The 16037-nt window shown below is 40.9% G+C and overlaps 1 protein-coding gene across 3 annotated transcripts; it reads left to right on the forward strand.

The window, feature by feature from the left end:
• The first annotated feature begins 489 nt into the window (after nucleotides 1-489).
• On the forward strand, nucleotides 490-16018 carry ccm2l (CCM2 like scaffold protein). 3 transcript variants are annotated; one of them, XM_054798344.1, is made up of 12 exons: nucleotides 490-659; nucleotides 6159-6326; nucleotides 6425-6508; nucleotides 6816-6999; nucleotides 7057-7637; nucleotides 7716-7845; nucleotides 10488-10551; nucleotides 11331-11487; nucleotides 11637-11775; nucleotides 11956-12103; nucleotides 13080-13212; nucleotides 13665-16015. In XM_054798344.1, the coding sequence occupies exons 1-11, from the start codon at nucleotides 630-632 to the stop codon at nucleotides 13210-13212; spliced, it is 1818 nt and encodes a 605-aa protein (XP_054654319.1). In that variant the 5' UTR covers nucleotides 490-629; the 3' UTR covers nucleotides 13665-16015. The 3 variants fall into 3 exon arrangements, with proteins under 3 accessions (XP_054654319.1, XP_054654328.1, XP_054654336.1); XM_054798361.1 differs by lacking the exon at nucleotides 490-659 and adding an exon at nucleotides 1943-2919 and having other exon boundaries at nucleotides 13080-16018; XM_054798353.1 differs by lacking the exon at nucleotides 6425-6508 and having other exon boundaries at nucleotides 13080-16017.
• Nucleotides 16019-16037: the final 19 nt, after the last annotated feature.

Genomic DNA, 16037 nt, shown 5'->3' on the forward strand with positions numbered 1-16037 from the left:
TGTGGGCTGAGAAGGTGTTTTGACTGTTACTAGCTGTGCACATGAATAAATTGACCTCCTAGAGCCATTAGTTCCCGTCCTTAGCATCCTTGTTATTTCCACACTATGAATCCGGAGGTGTTTAATCATGTTGATCATCCTTTGCATGATACTCTTCTTCGTTGGTGTTCGCGACTATTTGTGAAGTGAGCATCGAACCTAGGAATCGAAATAAAAAAATGTGAACGAGAATTGCAATGTTAGTCCCGATTCCCGTTGATGCCTAACCCTACACAGAAGCGCCCAGTGGGTTATTTACTGTGTGTGTGTGTGTGTGTGTGTGTGTGTGTGTGTGTATCAGTTCAGCAGTAAAACCGTCCTTATCAGCCTCTGGTGGAGTTTCCTTTTGGACAGGAAGTGGACTTCCTTGACTTCCTGTCCGCTCCTCCTTGTGTGTGTGTGTATGTGTGCGTGTGTCCCAACAATAGAGCACAAAACAATCAGTGTCGAGAGGCAAAGAACGAGAATTCAGACGCTGAAGTAAAGATGAATATAAAACTACTACAAACTTGAATAAATGATCAAACTGGGTGGTAATACTGTGACAGGACTTAGCTGACCAAGGACCAGAACAGCACAGCAAGACCACAATGGATTATGAACCTAAAAAGTCCAAGAAGGTAATTCTGCATTTCATTCTAATTGTTTAGGCATTAAAATTATTTTCCAGTAAGATTTAAAGGTCGATCACATAAAATGATTTTTAAAATGATGAAATTTAATATAGTAATACATTTTAATGTAATTCAGTAAAATGTCACTCCAAAACAATTCAGTCCTTTGTCGACAATAACTGAAAATTGTTGCTGCAACTCATAACTCCTCCTGTCCACTCAAAGTTGCACTGGTACAGAGGAATCACAAAAAGAAAAAAATGCATGTATATCCAATCTAATCCAACTTTAGTTGTACTTTAAAAACAACGGCAGTGCCTCAAAGTGCTGTACAGAAAAACATAAAAACACAAATGGCAACATGGCATCTCTACAACATCTAAAATAAGATTATAAAAAATATATAAGAAAAATGTAGAAAAGTAACAGCCATGATACATGACCATAAAAACAGACTTAAAAAATACAACAAATAACATCAACAACCCAAATAGTGTAAAAGGCCAAAGAAAAGAAGTGGGTTTTCAGCAAGGATTTGAAAACAGACAGGGAAACGGCTTGTTTAATTTACAACAGCAGATCATTCCACTGTTTCGGGCCCACCACAGCAAAAGCACGGTCCCCTCTGAGCTTCTGTTTTATGTTTGGGACAGTCAGGAACAGCTGATCAGCTAACCTGAGTGAGCAGTGCAATGTACGGAGTAGTAGCAGCTCAGAGAGGTAGGGCGGGGCTAGGCCATTGAGGAATTTAAAAACAAATACACTTTTAAAAACATGAATCCTAAAATGTCTGGGCAATCAGTGGAGTAAAGCTAAAATGGGAGAAATATTTACAGGTGCCAGTTAAAGAAAAACTGCACCTTTTTTAAAAAATTTGCCCATCATCCTCAATCCTTATGTGAGACATGAACACACGTATTTCTCTTTTCTGTGCGTTTTAAAGATATTAAAACAGATAAAAAGAGCCAGCTCATTATTGCACATATGGGACATACTTATTCCTCCTCTAAAGTCGTCTGAAAAAGTCTCCAAAAAGCGCCAACAACGCTCCATTACATATAATGCGGCATGCTATAGCGACATTGTTATTATTATTATTATTATTGTTAACATTGTTAACGCCGATCGAACTACTTTGCTGGCGTATTGACACTTAGCCATAACACACTAGTTAGCTACTAGCTACTAGCCGGCTAGCGACTAGCTTCACCACAGACTTGCCCGTAGCGCGTCAACGCATCTGACACTACTAAAAGGTAAGTCTACATATTCAAGATGCTGTTTTCTGAGTTTGGAAAAGTTAACGCTACGTGTGGGCATTCGTTTCTATGACGTTGATGTGTGAAATCAATGCACTGAGCAAGGAAGTTCCGGTAATGCTTAGAATGGCCGAAATATACAAAATGCTGTAAGTATTACATGTTATCATGAATGTACCTGCTACTACATGCTCACAGCATGGATATAAACCCCTGAAAGTTTGTTGGAGGTTTTCGGAGGTGTTTTAATAGCGGTCTGTGTCGGCATAGGTGCACCCCATTACGTGCAGTACTGAGCTGTTGCTTTTTATCGGTTTTAATATGGTTAAAACACAGAAAAGAGAAAGACATACAGTACGTGTTCAAGTTTCACAGAAGGATTGTGGATGATGGGCAATTTTGAAGTGCACTTTTCCTTTAAAATACGTGCAGCAGCGTTTTGCACCGACTGAAGACACACGCAATGGACGTCCCACTTACCCCCACATAAAGTGCATTACAGTAATCCAGCCGATAAGGTGACAAAGGCATGGATTACTGTTTCACAGTGTTTGTGTGCTGCCTCAATAGAAAAAAGCTTGATTTTACGACGGCTCTGATCTGACTGTCCAACTTCAGCTCTGACTCTGTTTTAACTCCCATGTTTGTGATGCCCGGCTTTCTATACTGGGCCAAAGGACCCAAATTTACAGGGGGGGGGGATCCCAGAGGTGCCACCACAAAACATGACTTCAGTTTTATTTTCACCAAACATTAAAAATTTCAGAGCCATCCAGGCCTTTATGTCATCAAGACACCTCAGAAACGGCTATATGGAATGAGCATTCTTCCTTCCAAGTGGGACAGAAAGCTAACAATCATCTGCATAACAGTGGAATAAAATGTCATGTTTCATCAGTATAAAACCAAGTAGGCTAGACAGGAAGAAGAGAAGAGGGCCTCAAACTGAGCCGTGAAGAATTCCACACAAGAGGAGGATACAGAGTCACCAAGGCCTCAATCCTCAGGTTTATACAGTAACTAACATCATGTGAATTATTACTTGTGATCATGCATGACAAAACTTGTGAAATAGTACTAGAAATTGCAGTGACCCTTCTCCTGGAAACTGGTATGGGATATTTTGGTATATCACAGACTTAAAGTCCATAAAATCTGAGTAAATAATCTCATGTTCCCTAAATATTATGAAAATTTTGCTCTTATTTTTTCTGTCCTTATCTTTTTTTAACAGATGACCTCATCATGAACTATCAGTGCACTCACAACGAGCTTGTCAACCCTTTGGACATCACAGGAGGTCATTATATATAACAGTATAAAAACATAACAATCTGACTCACGGTGTCATTTCACAAAGAACACAAAACTCATCACACAGCAACTAAACACTCAAAAGGTACATCTGAGAAATGTAGACATGTAGCAATACGACTGCGACTGGCTGGCGACCAGTTCAGGGTGTACCCCGCATCTTGCCCAAAGTCAGGTGGATAGGCTCCAGCATACCCCCGCGACCCTAATGAGGATAAGCAGCAGAAAAAATGGATGGATGGATGTACCAATACGAGCTTAAAATAAAAAAAAAAAACTCTTTTAAAGCAACGCATTTACTGGTGCCTGCTTCAATGACGTCAGTCTCCCTCTGGGCTCCCTCTGGTGGACAGAGGCAGCATTGTAGCGCCATTCATCCATTTTCTATGCCGCTTGTCCTCCAATAAAATGCTTTGCTCTGACGAAATGCATTATGGGAAAACTTTTAATACATTTTTTTCTATTTTCAACGCATTTGTATACCTTTTGAGTATTAATTTGCTGTGTGATGAGTTTAGTGTTCATTGTAGATTGTTATATTGTTATACTGTTATATATAATGACCTCCTGCGATTTCCAGTGGGCTGACAAGCTCATTGTGAGTGCAGTGATAGCTCATGATTGACTTCTGCCAAAGAAAGAGCTACCGTTTCCTCACTGACTCGAGGGCGCAACAGCATTTAAACAATTAGTAGTAGTTCTGAAGTAAAGGAGATGTCACAAGATTAGCATTTAGCCATAAATTAGCTGCACCGCTGTATAAGCCACAATGTTCAAAGTTTAAGAAAAAAGCAGCGGCTTATACACCAGAAATGACGTTAATACACCCTTTGGAAAGGAAGGTTAGTTCCAGCAAACTATTGGTGGCAGTGCTGTATTACAAGCTATAAATTGTGTCAAAAAGGTGAAATTGATTCTAGCAGTGTGTTCAAATGCTCACATACTATAGATTACTGTATCAGAGGTTGGACTTGCCACATCGTACATTGCGGTTTGAATATCGATCCCTCGCTCGATCGCAGTTTTAACAAATTAATTAATTAATAGATGATCTCTTGTTCGTGGTTGACTACAGCCTATGATTAGTCAAAAATATGCATATTTAAGCAAATTTTACATATTCTTCGCCTAAAAGCATTTTGAAGCATAAAAATGGCCAAATGAATGAAAATGCGAGGCCTGGGTACCACATATAACAGAGATGTGATGACTTCATACAAGACACACTATTGGCCAATACTGAGACCAAACCAATCAGCGTGTTGTTCAGTATCCTCTGCACTGATTGGCTCGCATCCTGTCCCACATGTTGTTTCTCTAATGTGTACTTTGGCATTCTTATGTGAGCACTGACATTATTGCTCGTTAAGGCAGGCACGTCTGCATTTGAAAGTTTAGTCTGGGAACAAATACATGGCTACAGTTACCAAATGTAATTATTTCAAGGAATGAACTACTAATAGTGACAACCAATGTATCAACCGAATTTACATTTGAGATGCGTTTTTTGGATAAATTAGTTTGTCTAATCCACAGCGTCGGCAAGATGCATGAATACCTGAGCAGCCTGACAATTACTTCCTTACAAACGTGACTTTGGAGTTACCGTGAGAACGCAGCTGTTTTCAGTGTAGCCTCTCTACCTCTACTACCTCTGCTACCTCTCTTAACAGGGTCCTAGAGCCCTACCTGTTACAATGGGATGAAAACATCATGCCGTTACTGACTTAAAAACATTTGTGGAAAGTGTTCTTATTTTTCAGTGATGAATACCATTTGTCATTTATCATAGACAGGCTACAGCATACGCCCGCAGCGCTAGTGAGGATAAGCGGAATAGAAAATGGATGGATTTATCATAAACACCATTACGCATGAGTATATAGTATCCGGAGTAAAAGATACATGAAAAACACAATGCAGCACTTGAATATTTTATCATTGTATTTTATAATCATGATAATATTATGTGTTAGATTAATATTAATGAATTAGATTAATATTAATTAATATTATTCATTATTAGTACTGATCTCCATTTTTTAAAATTCTTTTTATTCAACTTTCCAGAAGTTGACTTGCTGTAAATCTTTTATTCTCATTTTGGATGTTGCAAATTGGAGATGTGCACCAACTCTGTACTGAATTGACCTACGGTGTCTATGCATGCCTGTCTATTTGTGCAGGTATACCGGAAAACAAGGCAAAATGAGAATCCCCTAAAGCTTGTGTTGGCTTGTTTTGGCTCTAAATATTGCTTTATAATCATATTTTTACAACTGAGTCGAAAACTACCAACAACACTAAAGTTATAATTTCAACTTTTAAATTGAGTGAAATGTTTTTTTTTTAAATTTGGTTGATTTGGTTTGAGATTCCTGACAAAGTTAAAAAGCCATGGGGATACCTGAGCCTGCACAAGAGGAACATTAGTTGAAAGGCCAACATTTTACATTAGACAGTACGACTTGCCTGTGAGAAAATACATGCCACAAACGGCAATTCCACAACTTTACAGATTGAAAGATGACATATTAAAGAAAATATTGCATATTGTATACCATCATAACAGTGGTTTATTTGGTCTCAAAAATGTAGACAATATAATTTAGTGTCAATCTGTGGGACAGAAAACATTTCAACACGCACCTGCATTGTTTTGTGACTCGGTTAAATAAAAAAGTTTATTTGTCCAATCATATTTTTTTCTTAAAATGAATATTAAAACCTAATATCGTTCGACCCACTATCATGTATCGTCTCGTGACACCTCAAATTACGACTCATTCTGCTGTGTTTGCTGTCTGTTGTTAGGACAAATAATTGAACATTTGTTTTCATCTTTCTATTAGTAAAACCTGATTATTTATTCTATGTGACACCAACAGTATCTTTCGTAATATTTTTCTTTGTATGTTATCTCTCTCCAAAGGGTTTTGTCTCCCCCATTAAGCGTCTGGTCTGGTCCAAAGCCAGTCGCAGGCCTGTGGAACGAGGCAGCATTTACCGACGTCCATTGCACACTGTCCCCCTATACCCTCCTGACTTCCTCATCCACCCTGAGAGACTCATCTTCGACTACCTGGAAAAGGAGGTCAAGGTAGCAAAAACTAGAAAATCAAATAAAACAGAGTGACCGAACAGTGAAATATAGTATAGTACACTTCTGATCACCAGTCGCTTATCCTTTCCAATTAGTTCCTTGGTCACCTGACCTGGGTGTCAGTTTCTCTGAACCCGTCCAGCCGAGATGAACTGCTGCAACTGCTTGACACAGCCAGGGTCAGTAGTCAAACTTTCATATCACTAATCACCAGTGATTTGTTATTATCTAAAACCACCGGCCTGGACTGAATTCCTGATCAATCCCCCATTAACTCTGCCCTCTGACCTCATAGGTCAGCTGGGTTAAGCTCCAGCTCCCCGGAAAATCAATACTGAACAACATTTATAGGCTTCATAATCATTTTTGTGGTTGATAACCAATAACCAATAATGTGTGGTAGGTCTGTGGTGCGTTCAATGTGAAATTGTCATGTGTCGACAGGGAAATGTGCCGTTTAATGAATTTAGTTCTGTTGGTCAGCAGCAGTTGAGGGTGCTGCCTTTAAAGACCAGCATGGACCAGGATTGTATCCTGAGTCTGTCCGCTCGCTGCTTGCTGCTGACGTGGCGAGACAATGAGAAGCTGCTGATGAGAATTCCCACACATGAGATTGCTGCAGCCTCATATCTGAGAGATGACGCGCTGCACCTACTAGTCCTCAAGACAGGTGAGGACTGATCAGCCAGCCAAGCTCAGCAGTGCATGATAAAAGCCTCTCTCTCAGGTCTAAATGTGGACACTGTGGTTGCCGGGGACAACAGTCTGGATCGAAAGAAGCCAACAGGCGTCGATGGACGACGTCAAACCATGAGCTGCAATGTTGACCCACGACCTTCAGGGGGTACCATGGAACGACGACACACCATTTGTGGAGTCGACTGGAGGCCGTCTCTATCCAGGAGTAACCATGACAAGAACCAGAATTTGGACAGAGGAAGTGGGTGTGACAGAGGAGAAGGGGGAAGTTTAGAAAGGAAGCAAGCAGGAGGGAGCTGGGAGAGGAGGCAACCGACACGTAAGACAGGTGGAAGCTGGGAGAGCCGCCGGCCGAGGCCCTTGAATGGTGTGGGGCCCGGGGGGGGAGGAAGCTGGGAGAAGCGGCATGGAGGAAGTGGAGGAGGAAGCTGGGAGAGGCGGCACGGGACAGGTGGTGGGGGAAGCTGGGAACGACGGCAGGCTTGTACAGGGAGCTGGGAGAGGGGGAAGAGCTACGGCAGCTGGGAGAGAAGGAACCACAACCCACTGGAGCCAACTCTCTGCCCTGATGCATACTGCAACCTGGTCATCCTGGCTGTGGAGAACCGGGTGGGGCACCTTACTCTCACACTAGTCATACATATCTCATTTACTCATTTTAATCTGTGTTCATGTGAATGTGTGTAGGATGCTGCAGAGGAGTACTGTTCCCTCATCTGCCAGATGTTCCAAATCATTTATGGCCATCAGACCATTGAGTGTGTTGACAGAGCTGGGTTCCATCACACCATGCCGGACCGCTATTGGCTGCAGAGGAGTGAGTTGTCTTTAAATGTAATGTAGAACATTTCTGTCCTTCATAGGGACACGGTGAAATGCATCTATCCCTCCCTGTCCTGGACGCTGGAGTCTGTCCTGGCTCACTTAGACATGGGGATACTCTCAAGAGAGGTAGAAGATAACATTTTGGTCCAAATGTGAATTATGACACCAAAAGTCATAGGGCCATATTTCATAGATCAGAATTCATAAATCACGACCATGTGACAACCCCTCCCTTTTTCCTCCCATTTCTCTTCTGGGCGTTTGAGTGTGCATGTGCGTGTGTGTTTGTGTGTGTGAGTTTTCCCCCCCTACTCTTGCCCCCTACCTTTCTCTTCTTGTCTCTATGCTCTTTATACATTAAAATCAATATAATATACTAGCGACAGGTACTAGGTTCAAATTGTTAAAAACGGAAGGTGGCTATTTATGAATGTTGTGTTTAAAATGAAAAATTCATGCAATATGATAATTACCTTTTAGCGCTCCGTTCATCAGGTTTGTTTTTCCATGAACTGAGAGCAAACTAGCAGTGCATGTCTAAAACATCTAGGTCCACCACAGCCAGGCCAAAAAAACAGAAGCGTCAGCTTGACCCAGGGGTGACCTCATCCCGCAGAGGGGTTCAAATCAGCACACTCCAGATTTAAGATAATTACCTTTACGAATGAAAACAATCTTTATATGGAATGTGACTTTTCAACCTTTGGGTCATCAAATTTTGATGACCCGATCTTCTACCTCTCTCTCTCTCTCTGATATTCACACCACTAAAAATGAACCAAACATACAGTATCAAATTTGCGTTGTCAGCTTTTTGTCTGTTGTCATTGTCTGTGCATAGTACATACATCTAAGCTGCCATACAAGCTGTACACTAACTGGTGTAGGTTTCCTTCCGATGGTAGTCTCTTGATGGCTTGGTTGCTGAATTGAGAGGAGTGTATTCAGTTTTGTGAGACACTGTGCATGGAATGGACTATGGACGAAAACTGAAGCACTTGGAAGAAACCTACACACAGAAAGGTCTGCCATTCGAACCCGCATCGCAGCCTGAACCTTCTTGCTGTGGGGCCAAAGTGCTAAACACATGCAAGTGTAATGTTTGCGGTCTGCTTACATGACCACATACTGTATGATATGATGTCTGTCTTGAGTTTATTTTCTTAGTAAAGTAAATAAAAATGACGTACTGTGTAAAAGTATGTATGAAAATTTGAAAGGTAAATCCCATAGGTGGGAGAAAGCCAGTGTTTTGCATGTCTCAAGTAAGTTTCAAGTCTTTAATCTCAAGCCTCGAGACAAGTCTCAAGTAAAGCTGTGGAAGTCCAAGTCAAGTCTCAATTCAAGACAAAACATGTCGATTCAAGTCCGAAGTCATCGGGTTGATGAAATTTTTTAGTCCTTACCAGTCATAAGCACTGTTTAGTGTCTCCCAAATAAAATGTGATTTTAGCAATGTAACAATCTATTACATTTGACAGATAGAATGAATGCATTTTTAAAAGTTTTATTTTATTTTTTATACAATAAGACCAATATGACAAGATTTAGTTACAGTAAAAGAGTGCCGACAGACTAATCAGATTAAAGTCCTGCATTCTGCTTTTGCAAGACATTCTTAGCACTGTGTAGCTAGACTGAGACTTAACAGCATGAAGGAAGGAAGCTCCAAATGTTTTGTTGAGGATTGATGCTCCTTCTTTTGGATTATGTGTTTACACTTTTTCCTCACTTTTTAGTCTGTAAGACTGCAAATATAAACATAAACTAAACATTACAAACAAGTATAACATCCATTGTGAGATTTAGAAAAATATTATTAAAAGTTCAGTGTTGTGACCATATCAACACATTAACACAATAAACTACAGCTGCTCTTCACATGCAGATATCAACCACATTCTCAGCATAATTTGTCATACAAACGTGACTGAACAGACAAGAATCGTAGTTAAGGCGTGACTCTGTCGACCTCTGCTGGACGAATGGAACGTTACACTTTGCCAGCAAGCTTCCCCACGAGAATAATTTAATTAGAACAACAAGGTCACGAATAATAGAATGCAAAACTAAATATGCAAATACAATGCAGTACATTACAAAATGCTTCCATGTATTTACTCACATGTGACTGTCTGCGTTGTTGCTGCTTGTCTGATATGTCCGTCACTCTAATGTCCGACTAGATACAATGACTGAACTACGCAGAGCGGAACATGAGTCATTGACGTCACAGTCGAAGTCGAGTTGCAAGTCCATCCAGCTATGCTGCGTCTTCTTCTTCTTCTTCTATGCCGCTTATCCTCACCAGGGTCGCGGGTATGCTGGAGCCGATCCCAGCTGACTTTGGGCGAGAAGCGGTGTACACCCTGGACTGGTCGCCAGTCAATCACAGGGCACAACAAACAAACATTCACACTCACATTCATACCTATGGACAATTTAGAGTCGCCAATTAACCTAACATGCTTGTTTTTGTGTGAGGAAACCGAAGTACACTTACAAAAAAAAAAAACACGCATGAGAACATGTAAACTCTACAGAGATGTCCAATGGAGATTCAAACGCAAATCTTCCGAATCTCCTGACTGTGTTACCTGACCTCTGCTGAATTCTCTTTTTGTATCTACGTAGGTGACAGCTGTCTGACAGACACGTCCTACAGTTATGATCCAGAGTACAGCTGCTGCAGTTTATAGTAAGTCACATTTTGTCCCCGCCATAGACTGTATAAAATGTCCACACGGTCTGTAGGCCATAGTTCTGTGGACAGCTACCAGTTACACATTTACAGCAGCTGAATGTGAACTGCTGAGCCTTTTTAGCAAAGGCCCACCAACCCTTTCATGGAGTTTCTAGAGTAAGTTCATGTATGCGCATTATATACTGTATGTTGTCGTTGTTAGCTAATGATAATGATTTGGCAAAGTTTAGCTACTAACATTAGCACAGCAGAATTCCAGACGAAAACCACTGCTGAACAAAAAGAACATTAAGGCTCGTCTCAATTTTGCCAGAAAACATCTTGATGATTCCCTTTGGGAAAATAGTCTGTGGTCTAACAAGAACTTTTGTATACCAAAAAATCCTGAAGGAGAATGTCCGGCCATCTGTTCATGACCTCAAACTGAAATGAAATTGGGGTCTACAGCAGGACAATGATCCAAAACATACCAGCAAGTCCACCTCTTAATGGCTGAAGAAAAACAAAATGAAGACTTGTGGTGGCCTAGTCAAAGTCCTGACCTGAATCCTATTGAGATGCTGTGGCATCTAATATTTTTGTGGTTGAAATAAGTGTAGTAAGGAGCCGAAGAGGGACAGCACCTTTTAGTTAGATAGGGGATATTATGAAACGCTTTGGTAGAAAATCAACTCTGTATAAATAATTAGGCTGCTAGGGTTCCAGTCATTTGTGTATTATTGTCTTTTTATTGTGTGATGTGTAATTTTATACCACGCCTCTGTCTTTTTTAGTGATGGATCCCAGGACGCGTTTGAGCTCTACTACAGTGAGACTTATAGCGAGAGTTCATCCCTGTCTCTGCAGGAATCCCACCGCAGTCTGGGATCAGCCAACGATGTGGGGGAGAGCAACCCCACCCTGCTGCTCATGCAGGAGTACATGATCACTGTGTGTGCCTGTTACACTCCTTTGCCGGTTGATGTGAAAACTTGTTTCCTGAGAATCCATTCATAGTTACAGTACATGTGCGATTCCATTTGAGAATGTAGCATAGATTTATAGTGAGTGTGTTCGTGTGTTTTCCTACATGTATGCAGCTGAGGAACAAGCTGAATGCTGTGGAGTTGCAGCAGTTTGCAGTCTTGCTGCGAGAATACAGGCTGGAGTCAAACATAGAACATTTCTGCTCTGAGCTGCTGCAGTTGTATGGAGACAACCGCAAGTTTCTGCTGCTGGGTGAGAGAGGCAGACTTATTTTACAGCTGTTAAACTATTATTATGCGTGTGCATACTTGCGTAAAAAGTTCAGCAACAATGTGCAAAATCATCAGTTGTATAGCTACTGTGGCTGCTTATATCTGGGAGAGTCCAATGATACAACACCAACCCAAAGTAATCCACCTGCTCTTATTCCAGGAATGCGGCCGTTTATCCCAGATAAGGACGTCGGAGTATTTGAAAGCTTCCTGGAAAGTATTGGAATCCGCGAGGGTGGAATTTTAACTGACAGCTTTGGACGCATCAAACGCAGCATGAGCAACACATCAGCCACCGCCATGAGAGGGTACAATTGTCTATATTGGGGTGGGCGACACAAATGACAGCTTTAAAGTTCCCCTATTATAGACTTTATACTGACTTAATTAATGATGTTATAACAGTAATATGTGTCCCTCGAGCCTATGACCACTAAACATGAGAAAAATGTATCGTCTTCCTCACTTACCTCCATTTTTTAAAGAAGATGCGCTCAAAAGTTTGGAAGTTGCGGGTTTTCATTACGTTAAATCGTGCATGAGGCCACCACATCACGATGGACGGCTTTGTAAAAAACAATTTTTTTTAAAGGCTTTGCTACACATCTTCAAATGAAGCCTAGAGCTCTGCCACATATCTATTAGTCAGCATAGTGTTGTGTTTGTGTCCTCCTTCTCCACTACTTCATGTTACAATGTTGTATCTAATGTATAGCATCTATTTCTTTGGACCAGTACATACTCACATACTGTGTGTATGTAAAACGTGGATAAAATGCATAATCACACTTTTCGGCGCCACAGGTGGAGACAGACATGGACAAGCACAGCTGATTAGCATTGAAGCTACTGACACAGAAAACGCAGTGTTCCCTTGTAGGGCTTTACTAAAAGTGTGTCTAAATTCCATCATCAAGGCTACATTTTTTTTTTTTACATACTTCCAACACACTATTGTGGGACCTGTGAGACTTACTTAGAATTGTTGAAAAATAGTATAATATGGGGACTTTCAAGTATGCAAGACAACCAGACTGTGCAACCAGGGTACAATAAATGTGTCCCCAAAGCTAAGAGCAAGTTTTTTATTATTTGCCAAACATTAGGGGATTGGTGCACCATTTTGTACAATACAGTCAAATACCTCTCCTACATCACACATTGTGTGTGTTATTATGTGTGAAAGCATTATGTGTGAAAGAAAATTTGTACTGTACATGAGACTGTCTGAGATGAGATGACTGCACAGGCTGTGTTTAGATTAACTGCTTATTTTCCCAGCAGGTACGACAGCTGCTCCTTGGCCTCAGGATCTCAGGAGTTCAACCGCCGCATCAGTGACATCACACATGACATCCAGGCACTCGGCTTTGAGGGCACACATGAGGACATCGAGGAGGAGGACTACTACCTCTAAGTAATGTAGTTTCCTGTCATATTATGAGACTTGAAACTCCACGTCATCAAATTCTCAAGTATTTCTTTAACTACAATGTCTCATTACAACTTTTACATTACGGTATAAACATATAATAAATGTGATTCTACAACTTGCGACACCGTTGATGTTTTCTTCTATTTTAAATTCTATCCATGAAGTTAAAACTAGTGATAACAAAAAATATGCTTTTTAGGGGACGTTGTAGTACCACAGAGTCACCAGACAGAGGCAGTATCCGTCTTATGCAGTTATTTGTATGAAACGGAACCCTTTTTCTGTGATGGAAAGAAATGGTCAAAACTGCATTGTCTGATAAATGACTGAAAATGAAGAGGAAAAGAAGTCAATGCAAGAATCAAGATAAAATGCAGCTATGTGCCTTTTTTTCCTCTCTTTTCTCTTTTTTTCTGCATTGACCCATTATCCAGGCCAGAGTTTCATGACCTTCCCATGGTGCACTGCTTCCCTGCCCCTGGCCTTCTCCTCTGCCAGCCTCACTGAACATCAGCAAGAGTCAGTGCACTCACAGAGTCAGAGTCTCTTCACTGTTGTGATGTAGATGAACACTTTATATGTTTGCTGTTATCTGTTTGTCAACAGCGGGATTGAACGTGAGGTCACCAGTACATGACAGTAGTGGTGCTTAATGTAACCTCATGAGATCTGACTGATTATGTAAAAGTGATGCTCATCAGCGGATCAGAACGCTGTAATAATCTTTATATTCATCCATGTGGTGGGATTTACTGTAACATCATACCATCAACCCACTGACATATATAAACACATGCCAGGCTTAAATTGTTTTCTCCTGTGTTATTCACATAGTCTAAAAACTGTGTGTGCAAAGAAAACTGAAAAAAACGAGCAGTGCCTGTTACCCCACGTACTCATTTGAATACTGAATCATTTTGCAGGCCCCCCAGTGCAGACTACTAGCGCTGAAGCGTATTTACGGGGTACAAATTTGAACCATCTTTCTGTTTTGGGGCTCCAACAAAAAGATGAATCTTTCCTTTTTGATAAATATGCAGGTTCCAGCCAGTTTAGGCTTGGCCTCGACTCATTCCTTAAATATGTTAACTTGTTTTCAGATTAGGACTGTCGTCCACTATATTTGTTCACATTCACAGTAGTAGTAGTGGTGGTGTCCACGATAGTTAACACTGCTTCACTTCGTAATAGTGGGAGAGTGTGGCTCTGCTGTAGGTATTGTCTTGCTAAAACATCACTGAGTACTGCTCACGGGACGTTTATGGGTCTTATCTGAGAAGTGTCCTGAAATCACTGTTATAGGAGCTTTATGAATAATACCTGCATTTTAGACATTTGTTGTCAAAAAGCCAACAATATGGGATGACTGGAGCCGACACGCAGGCCAAGGACTCTGCATGTTACCCCATCACCCAACACTGGCCACCCTGGGGTTACTGCAAGGCCCTACCAACTAAGATTGTTAAAAATATATCACTCTGACATCACACAAATGAGACCATGTTTCATTAATGTAATGATAATACAGGAAATGGCATAATAATGCGAGTAAGACGTATCAAAAGTAATAAACTTGAATTTCTCAACAGTATTTAACAATGTCAGGAATGTCAGGAGATTTTAAATAAAATAAATTCAGCAAACAAAAAAAGACCCCAATGAAAATAAAGTGGACTCAGAGTCTCCTTTAGGAATAATTGCACTTAAATCAAAATCACAATCAATCACAATATTTCTGACTTTGACTCAGTGTCACTTTCATTATTGTCTGAATATTAACAAAAAACAAAGAATTAACACGGAAATACTCTGGTGTTCACATTGTGTGTCAATGCAGACGTCAGCTCATTTGCATTGTGTAGGGAATACGCTGTTTATGTTTAATGAGGTGTAATGTTTTGTCAGAGTTTGGACAAAGTACATGTTTTGGATGCAGCCAAATGCGTTTGGTGGACAATGAAGTGTTATACTTCGGGACTCACAGCAGCTGAAACGTGATTTCCACCCTTTTGTATTATTTAGTTAATTGTCTTTGTCACAAACTTTTTCATGTCCCAAAATTACAGTTCGCAAAGGCCTGAAATTGACATCGGATTGTGTTCGTGACAGGAAGAAAACATTCAACATTGTTTCTCCTGTTTATTCAATATGTTTGCAGTATATTTTCACACGGCTGTGGCTTCAAATCACTGTAGTCTGTGCGTCATGACCCTCAAAGTAACTGCACTGTCCCCGGTACCCCTTTCAGGAAAATCACCCATTTGCGTTTGCTTGCTTGTTACTCCTCATGACGCTCACTTGCAGCAGTCTGTGTGTGCACCTAGTAGCGCCCCGGCTCCCCCCACTAGGACAAAGAGACTGAATGACTGACGGAAGGGTTCACTAACTACATTAATTCCACTATAGAACCAACACGCTCAGGTGTTGAGACAAGTGAACTCTCTTGTCATTCAGCCTGTTTGCTAGAGAGAGGAAAACAAACACCCACGCACGTGTCAATATTTCGAGGCCGGCGAAATTATCGAGGTTGTTTTTATTTATCGTGTGGTTAGTTTATTTATTGATTATCGTGACTTGGCCTACACAAATATAACCCGAACCCTAACCCATCTTTGGAATCTGCCTGTCATTTCGCCAAAGCCAGAAGGTTATTTGGAGTTCATTTGTCATGTTTGATGTGTGATGTGTGGGATCAGACAGCATGTGTATGATAACAAACTCCCATCATGCAAAGGATTACAGGGTGGCGTTTTCTCCCCCTGGCTATATTTAGCAGGCTGCAATTCATTCTACACTGCATGGCGGAC

Source organism: Dunckerocampus dactyliophorus, chromosome 1 (assembly GCF_027744805.1).
Source record: "Dunckerocampus dactyliophorus isolate RoL2022-P2 chromosome 1, RoL_Ddac_1.1, whole genome shotgun sequence".
NCBI classification, from domain to species: domain Eukaryota; kingdom Metazoa; phylum Chordata; class Actinopteri; order Syngnathiformes; family Syngnathidae; genus Dunckerocampus; species Dunckerocampus dactyliophorus.